General features: G+C 51.5%; 4 protein-coding genes across 4 annotated transcripts; 1 reads left to right on the top strand and 3 right to left on the bottom strand.

Moving 5' to 3' along the window:
• Nucleotides 1-2,704: 2,704 nt before the first annotated feature.
• On the bottom strand, nucleotides 2,705-4,032 carry gprD (the record flags this gene model as incomplete). The annotated part of the gene is made up of 2 exons (XM_025631759.1): nucleotides 2,705-3,394; nucleotides 3,457-4,032. The coding sequence occupies 2 exons, from the start codon at nucleotides 4,030-4,032 to the stop codon at nucleotides 2,705-2,707; spliced, it is 1,266 nt and encodes a 421-aa protein (XP_025488181.1).
• Nucleotides 4,033-6,586: 2,554 nt separating this feature from the next.
• On the top strand, nucleotides 6,587-7,562 carry aspf13 (allergenic cerato-platanin Asp F13). Its single transcript, XM_025630329.1, has one exon. The coding sequence runs from the start codon at nucleotides 7,040-7,042 to the stop codon at nucleotides 7,475-7,477; it is 438 nt and encodes a 145-aa protein (XP_025488180.1). The 5' UTR covers nucleotides 6,587-7,039; the 3' UTR covers nucleotides 7,478-7,562.
• A 248-nt stretch (nucleotides 7,563-7,810) lies between these two features.
• Nucleotides 7,811-8,814, bottom strand: BO82DRAFT_169028 (uncharacterized protein). Its single transcript, XM_025630328.1, has one exon. The coding sequence runs from the start codon at nucleotides 8,776-8,778 to the stop codon at nucleotides 8,113-8,115; it is 666 nt and encodes a 221-aa protein (XP_025488179.1). The 5' UTR covers nucleotides 8,779-8,814; the 3' UTR covers nucleotides 7,811-8,112.
• A 1,824-nt stretch (nucleotides 8,815-10,638) lies between these two features.
• BO82DRAFT_386207 (DUF726 domain protein) lies at nucleotides 10,639-14,635 on the bottom strand (the record flags this gene model as incomplete). Its single annotated transcript, XM_025638239.1, has 4 exons — nucleotides 14,436-14,635; nucleotides 13,915-14,405; nucleotides 11,558-13,603; nucleotides 10,639-10,782 (listed from the first exon to the last, which is right to left on the bottom strand). The coding sequence occupies exons 1-4, from the start codon at nucleotides 14,479-14,481 to the stop codon at nucleotides 10,639-10,641; spliced, it is 2,727 nt and encodes a 908-aa protein (XP_025488178.1). The 5' UTR covers nucleotides 14,482-14,635.
• Between the last annotated feature and the right edge of the window lie 59 nt (nucleotides 14,636-14,694).

Genomic DNA, 14,694 nt, shown 5'->3' with positions numbered 1-14,694 from the left:
CCCCTCCTCCCCCTCCAACAATCACCCAGCCAGTCCCTGACTGACTGACTCAGTCAGAGCGAAAACAAAACCAAGTGGGAACAATTACCACATCATAACTCCATTTGCAGATGCTCAGCATCGGGGATCATCATCCGCCCGTTCCGCTAGTCTTTCTCCTTCCCCTATCTCCAATCCACTGTTGGAGAACTCAACTCGAGATTAAAATAAAGCGCCGGAGTGAAGCTAAGATGTTAGGGTGAGGCGGAGTCTTTAGCTGGGGGAGGGAGGCACAGTAGTCTGGGCTAAGCTAGGCTAGGCCGGGGCTAAGGGATTTAGAGCAGCCGCTCCGATCAATCAGTCTATTTGAGAATGTGATGTGTTGTTGTCTCTGGGATATTAAACATGACCTATATATATAAGGCTCTGTGGAGGAAGCAGACAAAGGTTAGAAGTAGTAGTTCCATTTGGAGTGGTGTGTTGTGGGTGCGAGATAGATTCATTCCTCATATCAGAGTATACTGTATCGTGGTCTTTCTTGCTGCGAAAGTTCAGACTTTTAATTCGCATCATAAATAGGCATACATGTATTACTGAATACCAAGCCAGATTTGAAGACTATAGTTTTTGGGAGGCTAACAGGTCGCTGAATGTTATACGCTTAGAGAGTGCTCAGCTCAATGGTAGTGTTCATTCAGGCATATTTGGCTTGTCCTGGAGTGAATTATAGGTACCAAGGAAAGGAAGGAATATGAGGGAAACAAGGAATAAATCCTAAATAAAGGGCCTAGATGGCAGATACTTAAACCTCGTGCTTATAATTAGATATGGCCCTTTCAGCTAATAGACTCGTCCTCACTTCAGAAGATGTTGTGGTGTCATGCTCTCAAATTGGCATCCTCATGCAATCTATGATGGCCAACAATGATGCTATGCTTCACCCAGCAACGGTCTGGTACCATCAGTCCTAAGTCTGACCCAAAAACTACAGCTTTTGTTGGTGAAGGGCCTGTCAAGCGCGTCCATCAACCGTATGACAAGAGTATTGAGAGGCGGAAGGAAAGACCATCCAACTGCAAGTCATACGCAACCGCGGCTGCTTGCTTCAATCCCATCGCAAGAATATCGGTCTAGAGTACTCTAGCCAACGAACCCAATCAAAGCATACGGAGCTGGTTTATCCATGCCTATCTCCAGCCCGAACCCGATCACCATAGTCTTGCGTATCATTCTTTCAGGTAGACAACCCTCGAGCAAGGACTGTCGCACAGCGCGCTTGCATCCAGGTCCCTAGTCACCCAAAAGCGTCATCCCCTCACTACGCCCGACCATGTATCGTACAGTCTACTGGCCTCCACCTCCATGTTACCAGCACAGCACGCAAGAATCCACGGACTACACACGAAAGGCTTGGCCCACTGGCCCTATCCACGGTTCTCCCTCAGCCACCAAGCCACACCCACAGTTGCGGTACGTAGCTCCAGCCACAGCCACTCATCGCTTCGGCTTCGAAATGACGCTCGACTCGGGATTTGCGTAGGCCTCTCATTTGCTCGCTACGCAGCCACCGGGAGGGTGGTGCGCGTATAAGTGGATACTGCTTAGACGACAGACGCGAGAAAACCTGCTGCCACCGACGACGGCGCAAGCAGTTTGCAACGCGTGTCGGTAAGGATGACCATGTTGGGAATGGTTGCCTAGAGAGGAGGCATGCTGTAAGTTGACGGCGAGTCAGTGGCATAGATGACAGCGCCAGCGACCGCTGCAGAGACAGGTGCTTCATTGTGCTGTCAAGCCTGCAGTATGTGTTTTAACGCAGGTATATGCTAGCAAGTGTCGGCCGCTAGATACGCAAGAGACTGCGGCATCAAGGTAGGCAACTCCCGGTGACTGGGTAGCTACCCGTCCCTCTCTTCAAGTAGCAAATGCATCATGCAGTCTCGCTTGACCCGAGTGTCCGGGCAGATGAAGGGTATTCCTGCCGTGTCTCTGCGACATCCTTTCCTCCGGAGACTAGCAGCACCAGAACCAGCAGGCATCTCGTATAAACGGGAAACGACCGAGAAGCTGATAGCAAGCTTTAATTGCCTGTCGATACTGGTGACGATCCAGCCCCTGTTTCGTTGAGAAGTGACTGAGCAAGTCGGAGCTAGAGCCGCAGGGAGTTGCCGAAGAGGGAAAAACCAGAGTAGGCCTAGTGTGGCAGCCAACGAGGTGGAGACCAATCAGATTTCTCGCTGGCTCAAGCTTCCACGTTGTGGGGCTGACCTGTCGATCTCCATGCCGACTGCGCTTCCAGACCGCCCATTGGTCGGGGCAGTGCCATTCAGGGCAGCCGGCTTCGTATCCGCCTCAGTGTCCGTCGGTGGGGTTGACAACTGAACGTGCAACCAGAAACTAGGGGGAAGTATCCGTAATTACACAACAAACAGCATTGACAGGCCGCGTCAGTCACCAGGAAGGAAGTCATTAGTGATTATCAGTTGCCCTCAATGGACAACCGAGATGTACATATAGATATAGATACAGGTCTTGGTATAGTGATCATGAATATTCTCGTAAGAAAGATCGTGACAAGGGGTGAGATATGCTCAGTAAGTAGAAAGAGTGACTGTATCCACACAGAAGGATGAAGGGAGAAAGAAAATAGAAAGAGAAAGAGAAAAAATTCTCTAGGGAATGAATGGCAGGTGGGGTAGGAATCCGGCTGAATTCTCCACCGGCATCACCCGCTGTGGCGATTCATCTTGTGAAAATCTTCGGGCTCGGCTGGCTCGTGCGAAATTTCGATGGTCGTCTCCTGGTACACGCCATGCCCCAGATCAGCCAGTTCCATGTCCGTCTTACGCACAATGTCCTCGGTAGACGAGTCGCGGTTGTCGTCCACCGTGTCGTTGATGCTCTGTAGGCCCCCCCGCCGAAATCGAGTCTTCAGGCGCGGCTTTTTCGTCTCGCTGTGGCCGTGACCCGTCGTGATGTGCGTTTGGTATGCCGCTGACTCCGTGTAAGCATACATCCTGTCCGAGGCGCTGAGATCGGTTTCCAGCAACAAGTGGCGACGAGTCAAGGTATACACTGCCACATCCACAAAGCCCGACAGAGCCATCAGGGTTCCGGCCACCGCAAAGTAAGCCCGACTAGGAACAATATGCCGGGCGGTTGACATGCGGCCAGCCGCCAACGGAAGCGACAGCACCAGATATACCAAAGGATAAATGACCATGTAAACGACCACCCGGTTCAATCGCTTCAAGTTCTCTTGGTGATTCTGACGCAGGGACGCCGCCTCCTGCATACGGCGTCGAAGGTAGAAAAACATGATCCCGTAAAGGATGACTGTACCGAATTCGGAGAGGAAAATCCATAGATAATGCAGCCATAGTCGCTCCGTCTCGTGTTGTGGACTCAACCAGCACTGTAGATGTGACAGAAAAATTAGTTTTTGAATCCGTGTACCAAGCAACTTCAGGAACTTACCCAGCCTGCTTCGGATATAACAAAGGTCTCGGAGCCATACAAGCCAACGGGAATGAGACCAAGGATGATGATGAATATCCAAAGGCCCACGACACTGGCGACAAAGATTGGGAATTGCAGCTGTCGACCTCGCAGAACCACGGCACCTGTATGCATGGCGATCGCCAAGACAAACAGACCACTTCCAGGATCACCAATCTGAATCCACCATCCCTGAAGAACGCAGGGTGCACTTGGATAGTAGACATGGCCTTTGGAAACCCAGTGAAGACATAACAAAAATGCCGTTGCTTGTTGGAGATCGACCAGGAGGAGATTATAAATTAAGACAACGTACTGGTTCTGTGCCAGCGGACGCTTGTAGTATTGACGCCAGAAGATGAAACGATAGGTAAGGAATGACAGCAGACCGAAGGATGCAACAAAAGAACAGAGAGCGACAACACCCATGGCGATGAACCCTGCTTTGTCGCTGGCCGTGAGGATTCCGACCTGCGGGGTCGACCGACCTGCAAGATGGGCGCGACCAGCATCACTGCTGTACAGCAGGTGTGACAGTAGTGACAGAGCAGGCATCGTTCATCTCCCGGTGTAAGAGTACCCAGATCCAAAATGCTAGGTCGACAGAGGTACCAGGGTCCAGCCAGCTCAGAAAAGTGACAGGCGCAGGCTTTAAATCCTGGGGCAGAAGGTTGTTGAAGATGCTAAGGGACTGGCAGGCTAGAAATTGGGTTATCATGCATGGCAACGTCGAGTCTAAATTCTCCGCGAAGCATCCTTAATTTTCGCTTCGCTTTCTAGTTGAATCCTGCCAGCACAATTGGCCGTGACCATCCACACGTCTTGCCTATTCCGACTGCAGACCCGGATAGGGGCCACACAGATCTGGTATGGAGCATCCGAATATCTGACAATGGGTCAAGCTTAGTGTGGGTTAGTGAGTGGACCACAGGGACCAAAACACCAAATGCTAAGCTCGCATACTGCTAGCGCAGGATTTAGCAGGAATAGCGCTCCGTAGCTTGCACTCTGCACGGTCTTCGTTCGCGGGGTCCACTTCTGCATCGAACAAAATCATTTTTATTAGTATTCTCCGGGTCCGTTGCGCTGCTGCACAACCGCCGATTTGCGAGGAAGTCTAGAAAAGACAATCAATCCCAGAGGAGAGGAAGATTGTCAAGATCTGATTGCCGGAAGATACTCAATGAGTGTTTACGCCAATTTGTAGCCGGATCTTCTTCCAAAGGAATGTTGCCGTTGGTGCGGACCAGGCGACAAGCTTCTTACTGAGGACTGCTGATCGATACGGGAACAACTCATCCCCTGAAGTCTGCTAGAGGGCTCGAGAAGGAGTCGAAAGTTCTGTGCAGGATCGCCTGCAGGACGGAGTATCGATCTAATCTGCACGGGAAAGTCGGGCTGTTGCGCCAAAGATCTTCATGATTGGAACACGCGCTCTCCGATGATGCGACGGAGTCTAAACGCAGCTGAGTCAAGTAGTTGCAGGCTTATACAGCCACTGACTGCTTGTGGGCTAGTAGCTTTCGCACGCCATCGAAGTTTGTCAATCAGGGAGTTTACGTAGACACAAAGCTTCTCGACCTCAAGAGTTCCGCCAGTGGAAGGCTATCGCGGCCCAGAAATCTGGGACCGGTTGTTGGTGGGAGATGATCCATGGTACTAGCATCTTTGCATTGCTTAAATGCTGAGGATTGTGTTCTGTGGTAGATTGAGGAAGGGAGTTGACAGAGTTGACATTTGGTGGTGGGTGAAAAGAAAGAAGAGTAGGGAGTAGAAAGAGAAGTCAAGTCAAGTGACCTTTCCGTGTCTCTTGCTTTTATTCCTCTTCAAGGTCTCACTAACACAACCAACTCAACTGTCTCAGCTCCTCTTTCTCCAAGTCATTCCTTCCACACGCCATCGCATCTCTTACTCCAACCTTGACTCATTTCGGGTTGTGCAGTGATCTTCAGGGATGAGCGGACCTCTCCAAAGCCGTGGTCTTGAAGCTTAATTGCTCGGGATTTCCCCATCGTGGCCAGAAGCTGACCCGATCGGCTGCGTACCACCTCGTGAGGCCCATAGATAGTCAATCTTCAGAAACGGCCATGTGATGGCTCATCCATGGTTCCTGAACTATACCGAACTTCCCAGCCGTGAGGCTGGTTCCAAGGAACGAGCTCCTAACCACGAACCGTGGTCTACTCCAAGTGCCATCCCACCATACTGCGGCTACCCCGATACCTCCATCGTCATCAGCAAACACAACTTCGAACGTCGGATCCAGAGTGCATGAACAGGGCCTCGACGGAAAATACTTTCGAATTTGTTGGTGTAATGGACATGGGTTGTTGTCGCAGGTAACAAACAAGAAGAATGCGGAGACCAAGTGTTTTCTGGAGGGATTTCCAACCGGTCGGCAGTGGAAATTACAGCAACTATCTCAGCTGCACGGTGCAGTGCCTGGGAGGTGTTCGGCACCTCAATCTCTAGGATAAGCCGTCGCGGCCCAACCCAAATGCGGCCGTGGTTTTCCACCCCAGGACTTCGGACCTCCTACACTGTGCGTACCCGACATTCTGTCTGGGGGCTACTCCGAACATCGGATCTGGAAGGATTGATCGACGGGAGGCATCGCGCTGCTTCGACGCCGCCGGATGCGACGATCCCTCCCTAATGGCTCGTCTCGTCTCCTGGCATGATGAGACTCTAACAATTAATGATTAAGTGGCACCATTCGCCAAGCTACTCCCCAGAGTAATCAAGCCTTCGCAGAGGATTTTTGGTTCAAGGTTCGAACCATCATCGAATCGGCCATGTTTGACTCACCAGTAAAAATATTCCCATGCAGCTTCAACGTCGAGATTGATGATTGAAGTTAAAGAAGGAATACGGGAAGAAATGCTGAGTTGCTTGGCATGGGGTTGCATGACCTGGCCATGCTGCAGTTGTATTACTCGAATGATCTATGAATAGGATCCATTGCCAGTCAACCCACAGCCTCCAAGACAAGTCACCTGGCCTTCTCCCAGTCGGAGGTAGCCGGATGAGAGGGCAGCAAATGCCTCTAAGGCTGTATGTCTCATCCCAAGCCCGAGCTCGTTTGCTCTGACTGGTCCGGATTGTCTGTGCTGCGGCCCTGCCACCCCCGCATGTCTCTCCCGCTCACTACTGATGTGGTGTTGCTCTCCGCCAAATGAGGGGGATGTCTCAATCCCGCCTTGTTATGTGCAGATCTATACCTGTCACTGTCCTAGTTCGAAATACGTGGACGATATAGTCTGTGATCATGTTACTATTCCCAGCATCAGGCCTCCAGTGCTTAGGCGGATGCGACGGATCATAGCAGCACATTGACCAGGTAGGTCATATTCAAGGCAACCGCCGAGCGAGGCTACCTTCAATAATCCACCGCTTTGATCAAGTAAAGGACGAGAGAAAGCTATATAAACCGCTCCTCGGACACTTCACATTGCCTGCTCATCAAGTTCATGACGCACATCCTCTTACCCACGCAATCAATAAACCAAGAGTAACAACCTCTTCATACTCTCCCAGCCCAGACAATATTCGTCACTCCAAAATGAAGTCATTCGCATCTGCTCTGGCTGTTCTCAGCGTCTTCTACACCTCCGCCCTAGCCTCTCCAGTCGAGACCACTACCGAGGCCGCCGAGGCCGTCAGTGTGTCTGTCTCCTACGACACTGTGTTTGATACCGGCAGCCAGTCGATCGACACTGTCTCTTGCTCCAACCTCAACTACGCGACCTTTGCCGACATCCCGGGCTTCCCCAACATCGGAGGTGCCCCCACCGTGTCGGGCTGGGGCAGTCCCAACTGCGGAAAGTGCTACCAGCTGACCTACGGTACCACCTCGATCTACGTGACGGCCATTGATGCTGCCCCCGGTGGCTTCAACATTGCCGAGGCGGCCATGAACAGCCTGACTAACAACCAGGCCGTTGCGCTGGGTCGGGTTACAGCGACCTACACCGAGGTGGATTCATCATTCTGTGCATGAGCGGTCGGAGGCTGCGAGCTTGGGTCTTTTCCGTCTAATTGGGTTGTGTGTCAAGTGATGGGATGATATGTCATATTTCCGTCGTTCGGATTTTCTAATCTTTTAATGCCATAATGTCATCAAATATCTGCACGTTTTGTGCACCGTCATGCAAGTCAACAGTAGCACTATTATAAGCAGCGGGTCACAAGCTGGCCTGTACAGCATTCATTGTGACGTGCACAAGTAGTCCTTCCCACCTCCAGACAGTTGTCATAATGGTATAAGATACAGAAGAACGCCAGGTGCGACACCCTGCCCAGTGCATCTTGCATCTTGCATCTCCCCCTGCGCAAAAGCCCAGACCCGTTCTGAATCGGCAATCTTTCCATATACACGATGCCATCCATCGCCCCTATCCCCCGGCAATCTGCGTGATATTTTGCCCGATCCCAAATAAGGTAAGTAGGTGCGATATCCCTTACCCGCGTTTCTTTAAACTCTGCTACCAAGTCATATGCGCCTATATGCTTTCCGGTTATCCATATATCATGTTCATACCCGTGCGCTTTCCATCGTACAACAAACCGACGTGCGCGGGTGGTCTTCGTCGCCATGGACGACCGACGGTACTGGTCCCCAAGATGTGTAAACCGTCATCGACGGAAGCAAGACGTATGGGACAGGGATGAGTTGTAACTGGCTTTCCTCGACCTTTGACTTGCGCCCCTTTCCCTTCCCCTATTCTTTCTATGACCAGATTCCAGTGATTTATGTGGGGTTCGTATCCTCACAGTTGATGGATGATTCTTCCCTTCGAGGCAGAAAGCCCCCTGGGGCTCTGGATGTATGATCCCCGTCCACCTTCTAGGGGTGTCATAGACCCCGAGACCCCAAGATTTGATTCCACGCGGAAGCTCCGCGGATAAACCAAGGTAAGATGGTATGTCGCGAGAAAACCCGTACATACGCTGGAATTCATCCATGTACCGAGCTAGCTGCCCTGTATGCCTGAAACGAGTGAGTTGTTTTGGTCTGCCAAGTCCGACAACGAAAGCCTCTTCGTCGGGGCCGGGAATGGCGCCCATGACAATGTGCTTGAGCTTTGTAATAGGTTCCAGGAGCCGCGGTAAGTCCCTGACCATTCCACGATAGCAGGACTGTCCGAAAAGATCGTGCTGAATGCGGTTTTTATACGAATGTTCACCGGGTTGCTTGGTTTGGTAACAGGCGCAGCGGGATCGAACGGAGGAGGCGGCAATCCAAGGCGAGCACGTAGCTCGGTAGTTAACCCTCCTGTCGGAGGCGCTGGACCTCAACATCTCGGTGGTAATATCATTCTTGTACCTCTCTCTGCCGTGCTTTCATTTCACAGCTCGAATGGAAAGACCCTGCGCAGCATGAAAGTGCGCGACTTGTTTTCCGGTTGACGTTTCACAAGCAAGAAGTCATGTCCAGCAGGAATATGATCCATGCCCAGGAAAACTCCGCGGCCCCCTCAATAGACTCCGCCCTTGAAGGGTGCAAACGCGAGCTTAACACGAAGTCTCGACGCAGAGTAACCAGAGGATCCATAATACCCCGGAGGGCCCGAACACAACGGATGCCTTGACAACGGCCATAGAGAGGGGAGGGCCCTCAGAGCTAGAATGGTGCTGAGGGGGTGCAGAGATTAGGAACTTTTGATATGTATCGGGATATAATTATATGTTCTTGTGAGGAATCAGGGTCCATTGGCATTTGATCTGTATACTGGTTGATACTTCCAGAAAGATCATCGGCGGAGTCGCGATGGAGACGATGTTCAGACGTGTAGAAGTCCTCCTCTAGATATTTCACATAGTCTTCGTCGGCTGGATGTTGAAGTCGACTACCGAATCCTCGTTGCCGTTAGCCTAGTCAGGGCTCGGCCCTCAAGCAAGGGGACAGCTAACCGCTTGGTTTTCGACAACAGTAGATTCGATGTATGCCTCATTCTTTTGCGATATTCAACCAGGCCGAGTTGTCCCACAAGAAGCTCTGATAAAACCAGATACAGTTTTCTCGGATATATTTGCCGTCAGCACGAACGAAGTGGAAAGTCTTGTCTGTAGTATAGGGACACCAGGGACAGTGCAAAGAACAGCTTCAGCTCTGGCACACCTAAAGCTTATGTCTAGGCTGAAATGTTGTGGAACTTTGTCATTAGCATTTCCACCTGCTTTTATCAACAGCCTAGTCGCAGCGGCGTAGTCCATCTGTGGTTCAACCGGGATCACGGCAGGTTCAAATAGCATGTCACCAGATACAAAAAATCAGGTGAATATGGTTGCAAAGCGGAAAGGGTAAGCTGAATTTAGATCATAGTTGTGTAGGTCACGGAAATGGCTTTTCACCTTAGGTCTGGATTTGCGGCCTGCAGGCCCCGGGGGGGGGGGGGGGGGGCGTTGTATAGGTCATCCCTGATCTGATTACACTTGATGACCGTGGCTCCCTTGGGTCGTATTCGGGGTTTATAGGGGACTGACCGCATCTCCAGCGGCATTCGTGTCGTGACGAACGATCTCTGTCCACCACGGGGGCAGTCTCCTTCAACGTTGGGCCTGATTGTTACCTCCCGTGGTAGTTGGTGATCATTTTGATCTTCTACCGAATGCGCTCGATTTTAGTGCGAAGGCGATTTTGATCTGCAGAAGGTTTAGTGGCAGCAGCAGTTGTTTTAGTGGCGGTGGTGGTAGATTTTGTGCTTTACGAGTGGAAGCAATGGAGGTGCTCGAGTGTGTATCTATACGAGTCTAACGCTCGAACAGCTGGACTTTATAAGTTCCAACCCTTTTCACAAACCTCGTTTGATCGTACGTCGTCATGAACCCAAATCGACACTTGTACGGTCCCGTCTAGGCAGCCAACTTGACCTTTATATGTCGGTTAGCGAATAAGTCTGATGTGTAGCTATCGAATACTCTACCAATGAGGACTCCGAAGTCTCTACCACGTTCCAAAGAAGTTGGGTGCCTCTTGATCATGTGTGAGGTTGTAAGTCCCGGAAACACTGCTGCCAGGCTCAGCTTGCCGACACAAATTATATGGGATAGAGATTGTTTTTCCAGGAGCTGCTGCGGCCTGTGCCCTAGTTCTTGGCCTTGGACGAGGTTTCGGGATATATTTTCCCACAATCATAGTGCGGCCAGTACGGCCAGCACTCAACAGTGATGACTAGTGCGAGAAGAACTTTGCCTTTCGAGTTTCCGTTCCACCAACTGATATCTTGTCTGAATCGGTGGTGCCGATGCAGAATCTCCTGCTTCGATGACATACATCGGCCACAGTTCACGACGAGGTCTTAACTAGAGATACTTCGTCACCGTCTTCTCATATCAGAACTCGGCCAAGAGGAAAGCTACCAGGATTTAGTATATCCCGACGTAGTCGTGGGAAGTAGCGGCATTGCACAAGCGCATATCAACAGGGGGCTTTGGTGGAAGGGCCCTGGTGCATCCTTTGTTTCAATGTAGTAGGTAGGATTGATTATAGTCTGAAAGCTGCATTTCTGACGTTTCGAGCATTAGACCAGGCTTTCAATTCTTGTTGAACTCCTCTTACCTGCTGAGGTCTTGGTCCTATTGGATTCTTTTGGGTTGAAGGCCATTAGAGTTGACTTGTTGAGCCGGATTTCAAGACTTCCAATGGGTCACTGCTGGAACGTAGACCTTATCAAGCATGGGCGACTACCAGTTCCATAGTCTCAAGTGAAGAAGGAATAGAATAATCTGAGTTTGATGAAGATAGAGGTGTTGGTTGGTATGTGGGTGGATGTGAATGGATAGTTTGTGGAAGAGGAAGGAGAATTTGTTGACAGCGGGGGGTATCATCTCTTAGGGTTCCATGGAATAAGAGGCGCTCTGGATGATAGAGAATCTTGAAATCTACAGTGTGAATACGGTTTGTCAATACGGATGATTCAAAGTACCGATGATTAAATGAACATTGTTCAAGATTCCTCAATTCAATCCACTTCAGTCCAAGTTCTATTAACCTAAGAAGGAGCCTGTCAAGAGTCCAGTGAATACAGCTCGATACCCATCACTGGTTAATTGGACTCTTAGCCTGGACAGGGCGCACTTCGTGATCCTGAGACAAGCCCTCTCTAGTCCTCTGGTCAACCTCATTTTCCATCTTCTCTTCACCCTCCACATCGCCTTTCTCCAAAAGACGCCGCGCAGACTCATCCCCATCTAAACCGGCCGCACGCTCATTATGTAGTCGTTCTTGCTCCTGCTTTCTATCCTTGACCGCCAAGGCTGCCTCCTCCCGAGCCACTTCGTCGGCATCGATACTCTCGAGTCCCACCACGCCTAGAATACGTCCGACTAGGAACTGGTAGCGCAGATGGCCGCTGATGAAATCGCTGGCGTCCACATTTTCCACTCCTGATACTCCCTGCACAGGCTGTAGACCGGCAACACCAAGCTGAAGACTGCTGGTTCGATACAGTAGAGCGAGAACGGCATCGTTTTCAGAGTACACATTGACCAATCGACCACTGACAACACTGCGTAGATGGCGCCAGTGAGGTGCGTTAGACGGAGTAGGTGAGCCCATGAGAACCGCCGACTCCACTAAGCCGAATGCCTGCCGCTTGGCCAGAGTTTGTAGACAAGAAAAGATAACCCGGGAGCCCATCGAGTAGCCGATCAGCGTCACAGATCTTTCGCCCTGTACTCTGCTGATCAAGGCATCCGCAAGTGCCTCACCGGCCTTGTCCGCACGAGCCTTGGCCACGCTGAATGGGTTGTCCGCGACGCGAGCAACCTTGAGTAGCCCCAGGGGTAGCATGACTGCGCTCATAATCTGAGCAAAGATAGTACGGGACAGGACTTGACCTCCAGCAGCCCAGGCAGCACTCGTGACGAGGTAGTTCATGGCATTGCCGAGTTTCATCAATGGCTTCCTTTCCCAACGTAGACCGAACACTTCTGACTCGCTGCCAATCACTTTCCACGGGACAACATAGTTGTCTTCTTCCGTCACCCAACCTGAAATGCCGATCGTGACTCGCAGCATATGATCATTTTCAGCTGCCTCCCTCTCGTCCTCCGACCTTCGATGGGTACCACGAATAGGCAGGAAGGCAAAGTCGTCCACTTCCCGCGCATACTTGTCGACCATGCGGCCCGTCATGCGGCCTCCGTAGGCACCAAAGAGCCCTCCAACGATGACACCACTACCAGCCAACGCGCCCAAGTAGCCAGCTGCGGCTGTGGCGCCGAGGCCAAGCCCACCCAAGACTGTGCCAAGACCAGCCGCAACGAGAGGCGCGGCGAGCCCGCCGGTGATGCCGATCAACGCGGCTCCTGCGACAGATGCTATTCCGACCTTCCACTTCCTGGACGGATCGCGATGCTTCCCCGGTTCTTTGGCTTCAGCTTGGGAAAGCTGAAGAGCTGTGTCGAGCAGTCCCCGGGCAACTTTGACCTCGTCTCCATTGAGGATCTTGACGTCAAGGTTTAAGGAAGACGATACGTACAACATCAGTACCCGTGAGCGAGCATTGTAGTGCTCCAGACTCAGCATCAACAGTAGCAACGAGTGTAGGATCAACAGTTTCTTCGCTCTGGGAAGGTGCACGAGAGGCGTTTCGACCGGAGGATACACCTCACGAAGTTTCTTCAAAGCAGTCTCATCCTCCTCAAGACGTGGCTCGGGCAGTTCTTGCGATGAGTCGCATTGGCTGGATTCAGTCTGAGCATCATCGTCCCGATTTACTACTTCCCCGATCCGGAGCAGGACGGTATCTCTCCAGTCATCAAAGCCCGCGAGAGCTTTGGCCTCGAGTTGAAGGTCCTTGGTCGACGCCTTAACCTCTGATGGAGCACGATCGTTTGAACTTTCGTCGTCTTGATGATCAAGAGGATCAAACAAGGAGTCTGTATCTTCCTCGTCCTCCTCATGTTTAGAGAAGTCATGTGCAGTTTCCTGGACGGCAGGAGGCGCGACATGAAAATTAGCGACAATGCCATTTCGCATCTGCTCAATGGCCTCAGCAACTAGAACAGTCAAGTCCGCGCGCTGCGGGCGGTCGAGGATGGTTGTCAGATCTGCTCCGCGGTCACTCGGAGACGGAGCAGGCGGCGTAGCATGGCCCGAGCCGAATTTGCTAGCATGTTTCTCTTTGAACGATTTCCACATGATTGCGGATGACCACAGTCGGGGATTTACATCAATTGATGCTAAGGTGTGTCTTACAAGCTGCAATCACGTAGGCATCAGTGAGTGAGACAGAAATCAGGAGGTCGCCGCTTGCAGCGGAGATGAGATCACGGCTGACTCAGCGCCCAGACTGCCCGCCGGTTATTTCGAGCAGCTGAAACAATCACGTAAGTCACTCCTAGGTTGAATGAACCTTCCAGCGTGCGTGCAAAATGCCTAAATTTGGTCTCTTCCCCCTCAGAAGGAAGCGCTTAGTTTTTGGTATCCACAACGAAGAATTTGCCTTTGGTCTTGGAAGCATATGCGAGGGCGTTTCCATCCCAGATGTCTCCGTCCGGTCGCTCGTTCCTCTGCGATTCAATTCGTTGAATCCTCTTATTGCGTCCGACGACCTGTTCCTTGGACAAGGCTTCTTTGAGCTTTTCCAGACCAATCGTGTTCTCCTTCACCGCTTCAGGGGTCTCGTCGCGGATGCTTTGCAGAGGCTTAACGTCGCTGGCGTCGACGCGCTGAATTTGCTTCACAAAATGAATCTGAGACTCCAAAGTGTCGAGCATTTTTCTCTCCTCTTCCTCGTTCGCGGGTTGGGGAAGTGCACACAGGCGGAGCAGATGGCGAAGCTGTTCGGGAGTCACCGAGGGAGTGGAGGGTTTATCGGTCTCGTCAGGGAGCAGCGAGCGGACAGACCAAGTCGGCTTTGCAAGGATCGCGTCGATGTCATCTTGTCCTTGAGGCTGGGATGTAGAATACGAGCGATGTCCTGCGACGAAAGAGCGCGACGGAGGTTGACGGCACAACAAGGCGGAGAGCCGTGAGCTGCTGCTGCGCAAGAACATGCCGGTCGTGATGGTGAGTACGTGAGATAGTGCGCAAGTAGTTGGTCAGATTGAATGATGCAGTAGACACGTGTGCCAATTGTAGATGCCGAAAGCAGAGATAAACAAGCAAGGAAGGCTGGAAACTGGAAACTGGTGAACTGGTGAACTGCGCCGCGGTGGAGGAAGAGAACTGGAAAAGAGCAAAAGGCACAACAGTTGATGGCTGTCCTC

This window comes from Aspergillus uvarum (assembly GCF_003184745.1).
Source record: "Aspergillus uvarum CBS 121591 unplaced genomic scaffold BO82scaffold_61, whole genome shotgun sequence".
Taxonomy (NCBI): domain Eukaryota; kingdom Fungi; phylum Ascomycota; class Eurotiomycetes; order Eurotiales; family Aspergillaceae; genus Aspergillus; species Aspergillus uvarum.
The sequence above is the reverse complement of the archived record's forward strand: the minus strand, read 5'-3'. Positions and strand labels throughout refer to the sequence as shown.